The sequence below is a fragment of the Aptenodytes forsteri genome, unplaced genomic scaffold (genome assembly GCF_000699145.1).
Source record: "Aptenodytes forsteri isolate BGI_AS27 unplaced genomic scaffold, ASM69914v1 Scaffold36, whole genome shotgun sequence".
Lineage (NCBI taxonomy): Eukaryota > Metazoa > Chordata > Aves > Sphenisciformes > Spheniscidae > Aptenodytes > Aptenodytes forsteri.
The window spans coordinates 1298960-1311814 of NW_008795477.1; the positions used below are offsets into that span (position 1 = coordinate 1298960).

A 12855-nucleotide genomic window follows, 5' to 3' on the forward strand; every position below is an offset into this window, starting at 1 on the left:
CGGTCCCACTGGGGGGCGGGGAGGGGGGGTGAGCGAGTAGCTGTGTGGTACTTAGTTGCCGGCTGGGGTTAAACCATGACACTTGTATACAAATCAAAGTGAATTCAAGTCTTGCATGTCCCCATCTTACCTGAACACTCTAATAACACAGCCACTGGCTTTTCAGGCAAAGGTGACCTTACATGCATTTATCTATTTTAACTAGAACTTTTTTCAGTCTGAGTTTGAGAAGCCTTTAATTAAATTTACTACATTTATGAAAAAAATCTGTATTTAAAGGTTGGTAACTTCCAAAGAAAACAGGGTTTTTTTGCCACAAAGATCCTGACTGAATCTATTTCCATGTTGAACATGTATATAACTTCCAATGAAAATAGTGGGATTCCTTTTCAAGTAAAAATGAAAAACATTTGGATGTGATTGGCCAAGACTACTTTAAGATCCATAACATACGAATGAAAAGTCCTTAATTTATTACCAATCCTAGTGTGTTGCTCTTTGATTAAACCTCATCTTGTGCTAATAATTCTCAGTAGTACTGTACAACATATGCTACAGAAATCCCTGAGGTAGCCAAGGAAAAGCAAGCCAAAAACAGCAGAGAAGTTGCTTACCTGTCTGAACTCTTCAAGATCTATTTTGTTTCCCACCAGCACTAAGGGGATGTCATAGGAGTGCCGGACACGATAAATGAGTTCCTTAAACTCAGCAGCTTCTTGAAAGGATTGGCGGTCTGTGATGGAATAGCAGATAATGAAGCCTTCTCCGCCTCGCATGTATTGGTCCCTCATGGCTGTGAATTCTGCCTATGGAATAGGAAGAACATGCTCAGTAATTTGGCAGACAAAATTATCCAGCTGTAAATAACGAACTTGCGAAAAACTTCTCCCCATTTCCTACATAATTCCACACTGCTTGTTTTCTGTTTTAAATACTGCTCGCTGAAACTTGTGCATCTTTCTGGGGTCATCACCTGGATAATACACCACCAGGGTTTCTCTGAGGACCTTTTTTTTTTCCTTTTCCCATCAAGGGGACTCTGTCCTCTACGAATATGAAATTATTATGCCAGCGCCTGCATACAGAAAATACTGTCTCATGTATTTCTAAAACCTCCTGCAGCACTTTCGGTAAACATAGATGACTTGCAATTGAATGAATACTAACAGGTGTAAAAGAAGAGCTATATTACTGTCTAGGGATGGGAGACAAACTCCTTACTATGCACTCACTTCAAAAGCTCAGTAATATCAAAAAAGACATTAATTGACTCCCACCAGCTTTGGAATAGTGCCTAGTAAAACAAGAGTATAATCTGCAAAAAGTTCTACTCTTTCAAGTGCTCTCAGAGAAGCTGGGGGTTTCAGTTCAGTGTGGGATAATACCGTTAAATGAAAATGAACAATTCCAAATTGTTAAGAGAATTGTGTAAGAATTGGCCCAATTCTCTCCTCCTGCATTTTCCTCTATTTATGTATGTATTTATTGTCACAGCAGCACTTCTGGTTATCAGTATGTTTTTTTCAGAAGTATTTAACAACTGCTGCATTGTACAAAAATCAAAACTTAGTTTTCAAAAACTAGTGTCAGGCACTGTGGCTTGAGAATATCTTTTAAAGCCAGCTTCTTTTTCAAGTTTGTTTGCTCCTCTTGATCACAGCCCAGAATAACCCAACACCATGGCAACAGTCGGTCAGGATCAGAATCCTCCTGACAGAATCAGTTCTCCAGAGATATTAAGATGCAGGAAGGTCTGATAAAGCAAGGAATACACATATCGCCATTGGACCACTTCTATGAGCAGCAGGATGCAATATCAAGTCCTGTATTTTTTACTGTGTTGAGAATTTAGGCTAAGATTTTTAAAACAGTTTAGTTTATATATATATCCTCAGTTCTTGCTGAAAATTGAAGGGAAATGGATTGCTTATGCTCTTTTAAAAGTCTCAGCCTTAAATCTCTCTCAATAGTCACTCATGTTGATTGATAATACTTCCTGTGAATAGACTTTCGTGTTGACCATTATCATTTATTCATGATGTATCTTTTACCCAAGGGCTTTCTTATATATCATTCAAAATATTTCACCTGCTACAGGAAAAGTTCATAGACTAAGCTCCACAATAGCAGACTAATAGGCAATTTAAGGGTAGGATTCTGCTTTGAGACTTACTTGGAATTTCAAAATGTCTAAACTATCACCACTAGCATCCCAGGAGAGTTTATTAACTACCAAGCTACAGCATAGAGTGGATCAGGCCATATTCTACCCCATCCTTTTGAAACTGGATGTGTAAGAAGTAGGGCAGCAGTGGGGAGAAACACAGAAGATGTCAAACAAAACGGATTCTACATTCTGCTGGTTCGTGCGAGACAATGAATGGAGATCTGTCTCTATTCCCAGGTCTTTGCCTGCCACCTACATTAGATAGCCACTGTATTAATAAACAATGCGACACCAAACTGGAGACCATATCCAAGGTATCCAAATTATGGGTAGGGAGTGTTAATGACTAAACACAGAGACATACTTCCTCTCCCTCACTCGCCCTCAAGTCCCAGGCTTTCCTGCCAGAACAAAGGTCTCTCCGCACGCCTCCGTGCCCCCGATTTTCTTCTCTTTGCATCAGTCACCTAGAACTGTTCTGCATCATGATTAGTAAGGGAGTCTCCTTTGTAGGAGGAGCTGAACAAAGCCAGGATCCCTTCAGGCTGAGCAGACAATGGAAACCTTATGTGGAGTTAAACTTGTGGATTAAGGCCTCTGAATTTAGCTATCTATGTGTAGCTGCAGGCCACTATCTAAGCTCCTATTGTAGGTAATAGTAAGCTAAACAATGCAATCAATGGACTACAGATTGCTTCTGCTGATGAAAAATAATCATCTGTTTAGTTATCTAATTATCTATTTTTTGTTTATCTATTTTTGGTTTTAGAGTGAGCTGAACATTTATACAACTGAATGAAGCCGCTAGCTCCCATGCAGACACCTAAAAGTAGATGTTTTGGTATGGAACCTAAATCCCAGCCCAGATGACCTGTTTTCCTGGGTTAAAGATTTCATAAGCCAACTGCTGTAACACTGTATGATTATTCTGCACAGCCTTTCACAAGGAATGAGCTCTGCTAAGTGAGTTGATCCACCTCTAGGAAGTGCTCAGAACTTTGTACACTCATTTATAGCCATTTATGGCAAACTAAAAAGAAATTAGGTCACATATCCCTGTTTCAGTTACTCACAGTAAGTGACTTTCTGCAGCATGAGGACTCCCAGGATCACTCCCCAGGAATGCTTAATGACTTTCTTTGACTGCCAGGAGACTCTGGGCTCCTAATTTTACACACTGTGAATCATTCCAAAGGGACAAAGTGCTCAGCTTTTAGGCACTGCCATTCTTGAGTGGGAGTCATTTACCTACGTGTTCTGGTTCATGCCTGTGCATAATTATGACTTTCAGGACATTAATTAGTTTACTTCTGCAATTTTTTATTTTGACATGTTATTGCTGCTGATGTATTAGACTACGCAGCCAAAATACTTTAGTGTCATGTTTGCAGTGATCCATTTTCAGAGGCATTAATGATTCCATGCAAACTAGGTTGGGGTTATCCACTTTGTTTTCTGTTGACTGTTAGCTCAGTCATTTCCTTTCTTATTTTTTGATGTTGACTTTCACTTCTCAGCTTTTTCCCCTTGGCATGATTGCTCATTACAGAGTCAAGGACTCCGAGGTCAAACATAAATAAGACTTTTCTTGGATTTGAAAAAAAGTGAGTTTTTTTATTCTGTTCACCAAGAACCCCAACATAATAGTATATCCTAAGAAAAAGCATAAATACAATTTCCAATAAACATACTATAACCCTTGCAATAATGTATGCGTATTATATATACAAGACAAAGGACTAAGATGTGATTAAATCTGTTTGTTAATTTTTTAGTTCAAGTCCTACTCCAGACTTCATTGTTTACATGTATCTCTACAGTAAGCAGAATCAAAATCCAAATTCACCTGGGTTTTGTGGATGTTCAGAGGTAGATGGAGAGACACCCAAAGGTTTTACAGGTTTTTCAGTGGTTTTATTTTTATGTTTTGCCTGTTTCTCTTATAAAATAAGCAACAGAGTATCTGTGCAGCTGGCACATTAATATCTACTTTAATTGTTTCCTGATATAAAAGTAGCTTTTTAAAAAATTATTCAGGAGTAGTACTAGATGCTATTTGCTACTCAATAGGGGGAAAATATGAAACATTCCCAAGTCAGTAAATGCCAAATGGAAGAGACAGAAGGAAATCACACCTCCTCAAAAGGAAATAAATTCTGAGAATTAAAGTGAAGATTTGTCATGCTTATAGCACTTTGCAGCTTGACATCAGTCTCTAATACTCTCTTGTGTATTATGACTAAGACTTAACTGAAAAGTGTGGTAAGAAATCTTTTGAAACAAAATTACCATTCTTCTTGGGAGAGATGTTATACTTGAGAACAAGCATCAAGTCTGGATAGAAACAAAATAAAACTTTTCTAAAAGTTGAAAGAAGGCAGCATAACTTTTTTCCTTTTCTTTTTCCATTATAATTGAATGCAGAAAAAATCTGATAGTAATTCTCATAAGATTATATATATGTCTACCTGTTGTTGAAGAAAGAAAGCAAGAAAATCTCCCAATGATTAGGTCTCTTCTAAATGGATGCGACATTTGCCTTTTACCAGTTATTGGGCATCTCATATGATTTTTCAAAGATGACAGAATGGCCTCACAATAACACAGAACAGCTCCCTCAACATGCTCAGATGCATCCCATCCTGTCATATCAAACTGCATACACCCAGCTTAACTAACCTGTCCCTTGTTGATCCCCCTCTGCTAAGGGTAGTATATCTCTTCCTCAGACTTTTCTGCAAGGTGTAAAGACCTGGGAGGCATAAGAGCACACCTTGCCTGTGAAGGCTGGGATAGCGAAAGTCCTAAGTGTGTTAGTCCTTTCTGTGTTCCTCATCATCAGGCCACTCACTCCTTTCAGCAGCAGTCCCACCTTTTTCTTGGTCTTCGTTTAGTTCCTAGTGTACCTGTAGAAACCTACCTCGTTGCCTTTTACATCTCTCAAAAGTTACAACTTTGGCTTTCATAATCCAGTCCATTCATGCCCAAGAAATACTTCCATGTTGGTCCTTGGGAGACTGTCCTTGTTTCCACATTTCATCCTTCTGTATATGCCTGCTTTTTCTATTAGTTTTTAGGAGAACAACTTAGCAAAGAAGAAAATACTTATTCCCTGTATTCTCTCTGTCATCTTGATTTATCCTCTTTTATCCCAATTTTCATAATGAGCAAGAGAAAGCTTTTTATAAAGAGCAGTAGTTTTAATGAGTTTTAAAATTCATATTGTTTTCATATAAATATAAATAGGACTAGTATGTTTTCTTTTTTTTCATTAGAGATTAGAATCCTTTCCAAATAAGATCAGTATCTTAATGTCTCCAGAAAAGGAAACAAAGGCATTGAGCAGCAAAGTCAGATAGACTAGATCCTTATGAAGGATTAGTTTATGGGTTGCTATCAAACATAACAGTCTGGATCTAACGTTCAGCTCAGTTTCAGTCAACATTGCTGACTGAAAGAATCTGGGAAGGTGTATCACAAAGTTCACTGAAGCCAGGTCTGTTTCTTTACTGTTTCCTAAGTATTTCCTCCTGAACAATGGTGGAGAAAGAGTGCTGGGCTAGAAAAGCTTTTATCCAACTCAGAATAGAAATTGTTAAGAAGCAACCTCTTCCACATCGCCATTTTACGCCAGCAGAACTCAAAACGGAAGCCAGTTCTCCTGGATCCCCATGTTATGCACTGCTAATAGATAACCTTGTCAGCCCCAAAGGGATAAGAAAGAAAGGGGCGGAAGAAAAGAACTAACAAAAAAAAGGACACAGGCAATGAGCAGGAGGTCACCATATGTGTCCCTTCTTTTTCATTGTGTGGTGATGTGTTTCAGGAGGAAACACAGTGGAATGCTTAGAAGTGCAGTCCTTCTCCACACTCCTCAGAAGTCTAGTGCTTAGAAATTTAAAGATGCAGCACCTCGGAAACAAGGGTGCCATGTTTTTCAAACTACACACACACTCCGCACATTTTGATGTCTGTTCTTTTTTTATGATCTTGGCTTGTATCTCTGGAAGAGGTCAGAGTCTCCCCAGGGAGGCCAGCCTCACAGTTTGAGAAATGCCACTTTCTATATCTTCTCATCTTATGTTCTGCTTGACTTTAGAACCAGGAATCTGCTAACAGATGTTCTTAATCAAAGCTGTCTCCCTGATTACCACAGGGGTCATTCTTATTATGAAGGGGTTTTTTTACATTTCTAGTGAACACTGGTGTGTGGGGGGGTAAATATTTAAATAAATTTAAATAGTGAGTGAGAGAATCAAAAGTAAATAACATACAACATAAAAGAAATATGTGAAAATGCATTGTTCACTTTAAAAAAAAAATCAGAATTTTTGTTTACAAAAAAGCAGAGAATTTCTTTTATCTCAGGAAAGTTTTTGTGAATATGGTCAAAAATTATTTTTTAGCAGCAAGTGTTTTTTAAAGCTAAAATGCAACCCTTATATCTCTCTGTTAATAAATTCTCTTACACACATAAACATCACAGTTGACTTCATTAGGATTACATATCATTCACTTGGCACTGCTTGTCATAAAGTGCTTTGCTTTTCTTTTACCTCCTGAAATAGATTTACCTAAGGAAAGTACACTGGTGAGAAGTGCTGTGACAATTATTTGGTTTTCACTAATTTTTTTAGGGTTGGTTGGGGTTTTTTTTGGGGGGTGGGAGGGTAAAAGCAAAGGGTAAAAGCAAGTAGCTTTTAAAAACTTATTTGTAAAAGCAAGCAACAAGAAACCTGCAGCAACTACATTTCAAATGAGAAAGCATCCAGATAGGAAGTTGGTGGATATTATATCTTATAAGCACCATAATACCGCTACTAACCTAGATGCAAAGGATGAGACTTGTTTCATCTGCTTTCTGCCACTGAAGAGGTAGTCACCTATTCTACATTAGTCTTCAAGTCTCTCTCTACAGTCAGGAGAGAGAGGTGATCAACTCCAGAGAGTAATTCAACCCATCCTCAGAGAAGCGTTTAAGATACTAGTGATGACTTCCGTACCTCTCTCACTACCTCCACAGAGACTAAATAGCAGTCCCAGCCTCTGAGGTCCACAATATCAGCCACAGCCCCTGCTGTTTTGGATTTAGTATGAGAACAGTGTTGATAAGACAGGGATGCTTTAGTTATTGCTGAGCAGTGCTTACACTAGTCAAGGACTTTTCAGCTTCTCGTGCTCTACTGACTGAGAAGGCTGGAGGTGCACATATCCTTCATGCATTTGGATGATAAGGGTTGTCCTCCTTTTCATTTTAAACTTTTCATTTAGTTTCTACAAGGCTGTTTTATTTCCAACAGAGTTCGAAAGGTCAAGAGGAAGTAACATCTAGTGCCTAAAGCCAATGGTGGATTTTTGCCTTCACAGCACTCAGCAGTGGGAAACACTATCCATCAGCATGGGTTAAATTACAGTAGGAGATAATAAACAGATACGCTTTGTCCTGGTTTTGGCTGGGACAGAGTTAATTTCCTTCCTAGTAGCTGGTACAGTGCTGTGGTTTGGATTTAGGATGAGAATAATGTTGATAACGCACAGATGTTTTAGTTGTTGCTAGGTAGTGCTTACACTAGTCAAGGACTTTTCAGCTTCCCATGCTCTACCGACTGAGCAGGCTGGAGGTGCACAAGCAGCTGGGAGGGGGCACAGCCAGGACAGCTGACCCCAACTGGCCAAAGGGATATTCCATACCATGTGACGTCATGCTCAGCAATAAAAAGCTGGGGGAAGAAGAAGGGGGGGGGGACGTTTGGAGTGATGGTGTTTGTCTTCCCAAGTAACCGTTACGCACGATGGAGCCCTGCTTTCCTGGAGATGGCTGAACACCTGCCTGCCGATGGGAAGCAGTGAATGAATTCCTTGTTTTGCTTTGCTGGCGTGCACAGCTTTTGCTTTCCCTATTAAACTGTCTTTATCTCAACCCACGAGTTTTCTCACTTTTACCCTTCTGATTCTCTCCCCCATCCCACCGGGGGGGGAGTGAACGTGCGGCTGTGTGGGGCTTAGTTGCTGGCTGGGGTTAAACCACGACACGCTTTTTCCATCACAGAAGTCAGAGTTTCAAACCTGCTGCCTTTGCTCACAGGATTCCAACATGCACCAGCTATAGGTTCCCAGCAATGACAGAACAGAAAACAAGCAAGCACTGAACTGTATCAGCATCACCTCAAACTCTCTCCTTGCTTCCCTCCGATTTCCAGTCATCCTTTGCAAACAGGAAAGGATGTTACATAGCAAAAGATACAGAAAAGTTTGCAGCAGGTGGTACTCAGCCACCTGTGCCAGCCTAAACCATCTGTCACATTACTGGTAGGAAGGAAGGGAGCTGAATAACGGCTCAGACACTGACCAAAGAAAATGCAGGGGCTCTGGCTTAAATACTGGAGGACAGGGATTGATTCTTCTCTGCATCAAGTCTTTACACTGTTCTGGTTGTACATCAAACCCCTCTCTCACAACCCTTTTTGCCTGCTCTAGTAATGATCCAGGAGAAGTTCAAAATGGGATTAGTATAAATGAGAATTAGCCCATAAGCCTGCAGTGGAAGTGGATTATTATTATAATCAGTCCCTTGATTAATGATCAGTCAGTGTCTCATGCCTTATAATTACAGGAAGGAATCCTTGCTTCTGTTATAAAACGGCAATATCCCTTTCCTTCTGTGAATTTGTACTGGGGACAAAATGCACAGCACTGATGATGGGAACAGTATAAAGATAACATGAAAGATGCAGTCCATGTTCCTAGCAGACTAATGTCTTTCTGAACTTAATGTGACAGCCTTCCAAGGCAATATTATGAACTCCACATTGCACAAAATCAGTAGCCTTTTCTTAACTCTGAGAATGTACAAGTAAAAAGCTGAGACAGATACCAAAATTAACCTGTAATTTAGAAGACAACCAGGACCAACAATACCAACCCTGTTCAAATCAGTGCCTATTTATCTGGCTAGTCCTCCCCCTCTTTAAGCTAATTTATTTACCTGGAAAGGGAAACAGGCAGGAAGAAGGAGGATATTCATAACAGGTGATTTTTGCTGGAAGAGACAGGTATGATTTTCAGTTTTGTGACAAACAGCAACATTACTGCTTAGCTGTTATTTTCCAGGGTTCTCTGGTGGTCAGTGTACACTCTGGAAATGGAGGAGATAAGCTCACCCAGGTAGACTGAATGAGAGGGAGCACCTCAAGACCTTGCCTATGGGCAAGAAGATGGTCCAAGATGAGTAATGGATGGTTGGCAGTTTCAGAAACACGATTAGACTTGCACTGAACATGAAATGAAAGCACAGTCTTACATTCCTAATTTTCACAAATTTGGGCTGAAAACTTTCTAAAATAATTTCCCTCTCCTACCCTTCCTCCACACTTATGTTCTTCAGCATTAACCTTTTCCCTCTAGAAACAGGTCTTCAGTCCCAGACAGGAGCTGGTATTACACTAGACCTCAGTTCAGGATTCTTTCTGAAGACTAATGTATTTGCATGGAAAGAGATGGACTCCTGCACACCGGTTAATACATCTTTAATCTCTGTCTACTGGAGAGACTTTATGAACCTCTAAAGTCCTGAATAATAAGAATGAATTAATTAAAAAGAAAGACTTTTATTTCTTAATCTGAGTTATTATATCAGGTTAATTCACGAGGACATTAGTCTCATCTTCATTCAGATGAATCTGAGATTTTGAATAGGTAAGGCTAAATTTTCACCCTTTCTGCAAAACACTAGTTTGTGAGGTTAGTTTGATTACTGACTTCTTTAAATTGTTGTGGGACACAATCTCTTTTCATCACTTGTGAATCCATGTCGTTTCCCACATGTGAGTTTAAAGATTCAGGTTCCCCTTCTCTTTTCAGCTATGATACTTCTTCCCATCATATCCGATATTGCTCACAGTCACGGACCATGCAGGATTAAGTCTCATGAAAAGCAGGTGTAGATGTCCCTTCACACCCTGAATGCTGATGGATCACTAGTGCACCGCCCCATTTGCTAACAGCACAACATTTTGTATGCACTTGCTCTTCTGTATTCACATACTGTTCGGCATCGTGGCCGGCTTATAAAGTAAGATTGAACCACATCAGCCTGGCAGAAAAAATAAGTGAAGAAAAATAAATAAGGAGAAAAAAAGACAAATGAGAACAACTTCCAATAAAATAACTCAGGACTTCAAAAAATAGCATCACACAGTGACCCTTCTTTCTCACTAAGGAACTACTAAATAACCTGCACTGGCACGCAGTCCCTCCCTCCAGAAGTAGCTTCTCTGCATTGATGTTCCCAACGTTCCCACTCTAATTGCCCTCCTGGCTTCAGGTGATAATATATTTGCCAGTTTGCTGCAACTGTATTTTTGTTAATTTAATTAATCCTGCTCTTCCAAAGATGGTTTGTCTTATGCAGTAATGAAAATATGCAGTCCATCACCTGGGAGATGATATCTACTTTTCGTTCACCCCAAAATATGGATGGAATCACCATATCGGTTCTCCACAATGCCAGTAAAATGCCTCAGTGCTACACTCCCTAACTCAGAGAACTGTCTTTTTCTTTCATATTAATGCTAATGGTTTCTCTCTTAGGGATAAACACCTTAGTAATTTTTGCCTAAATGCAGGCACTGAAGTAATCTTCATTGTTAACTACCTCTAAAACCCCCAACTGCATTTGGTTTATCATGCACCATATAACACTTTTTCCCCCTCCTCATTGGTATGCAAGAAAGAATAAAGCTAATTTTCACCTTTTATCACAAATGCATCATAAACGGTAAAGGGAAAGAATTAATAGCTCGGTAATTACATTTTAGTAAACAGCAGAGTCAAAAAAAAAAAAAAGACAACAACCCACTAGTGAAGAGGTAATGACTGCAGCTGCAAGCAAGGGCTCGCCAGGGATTCAGACAAGCTCTTGTCAGCTTACATGGGGATTGCAGACTTGCCATCTTCCCCAGTGAGGCTTGTGCAGCCTTGCAGAAGTGAAACAGGAGGCGATGGAGTCAGACACCTCATTGCTCTGACAAACGACTGCAAATGATATTCTGGCTTGCATATATATTCTCCCATGATGACTTCCATAACTAGTGTGCTTACCTTAAAAATTCCACAACATAGGTATTTCTCTCCCCTCCCTTGTGCCCTACTCGTCACCAGAGACATAATTTGAACTAAGAATCTGAAGAGGGGGGCAAAAAAAAAGAAGCAAACAACCTGCAGAGTGGCTTTTTTAGACTTTTCTAGCATTTAATCAATTGTGCGCTCATTTCTGTCACTGAAATTTTGCTCAGTGTTTATCTGAGGGATGTGCTCCCTAGGGACTACATAAATCATCACCAATACAAATGCAAAATAGCTATGTTATAGCTGCACTGATTTTGTATTGCTTACAATATTAAAATCTGGTATGACTGTGACACAAAAGGACTGAGTTGTCATGTCCCTGTGACTTCCAGCATGAAGGACATCCCACCGTTCTTTTTAATTTGCATTTGCTCTAATGTCTCTGGTGCAGGTGAGATGGCTAGGTAGCATTAAGTGCACAGAGATTGGCATCTATACAGTCCTGCAACATCGCTCTCGGTGACCTTCTGGTGACTTGTGGGAACAGAGCCTCAGCTGAAAGAGCAGGAACGTGTGTCACCCCGACTGTGAGCAGTTCACAAAATGTCTCTAAGGTACCTCCACATGCAGTGCAGCTATCCTGCACTAAGAGATGTTCAGTGGGACCAGTTCTCCTCTAACAATTCAAACTTTTTCAAAACAGCTTTTTATGGAGCTGATCATCACTTCATACATTCAACATACAATGAAGATTTCATCCAGATCCATTACTAGGATATCTAGGCTTTAAAGTAAATGAGGAATTGTTTATCTGAAGCTAATTCACTTCTGGCAGGGTAAATGACAGCCAGTAGGGTAAATGATACCAGGTTCCATTTTCAGATCCATAGCCTCTGTGTCTGCCTATAAAATGGGGGTATAGTTTTCATTTCTTTAGAAAAAAGCTGTGAGGATGAAGACAGAGCTCCAAAACTCCAGTCATGAGGTATCTAGGTTAGATCAATAGATCCTGAAAGATGCTGAGTATCTTCTGAGATATGCCAAGACTGTCCAACACAAGGACACAACTCATCTGCAATTCTGAAAGTCAGTGGAGTTTGACTTCTTCAGCTTGCTCCAAGGTGTTACTCGGGTACTCCACTGTAAGTAAGAGAAGATCTGATTTCTTACGCGGGCACAGCCGATGCAGCTACTGCTAAGCTTTTGAGTTTTGACTTTTTAAAAGAAAAGATTGCTCCCTGGCATGGTTTGTTTCACATCATCCCGCTGCTCTGATAATGACATGGAATTCCCGTGGCAACAATTTATTCTCCTCAGCCATTAAGCACAAAATAAAAGCAGGCACAAAAAACTATGCAAGATATGCAAGCTTCCTCCTACATAACCAAGAAAAATACATATCTGAAATATATCTAGTTTAAAAAAGAAAACAAAAAATGTTCCATATTTTCACTAATTATTGTCTTGAATTTCTATTTTCCTCTTCACTTCCTCTTTTAAAAAATTGGATAGATGCAATAACATTCCTCAGATTATAAAGGAGAGGTGACAAACAATGGAGTTCAAAATTTCCTGAGGTTTACTTTTTCTTTCATCTTTTTTTCTTTTTTCTTTTTTTTTTT

At 39.6% G+C, this 12855-nt stretch overlaps 1 protein-coding gene across 1 annotated transcript in view; it reads right to left on the reverse strand.

Moving 5' to 3' along the window:
- RIT2 (Ras like without CAAX 2) overlaps positions 1-12855 on the reverse strand; it is a 184290-nt gene that overhangs the window by 87496 nt on the left and 83939 nt on the right. The window contains exon 4 of the mRNA XM_009281181.1: positions 615-806. Within this exon, the coding sequence (XP_009279456.1) occupies positions 615-806 (192 nt within the window). The remainder of the gene's footprint in view (positions 1-614; positions 807-12855) is intronic.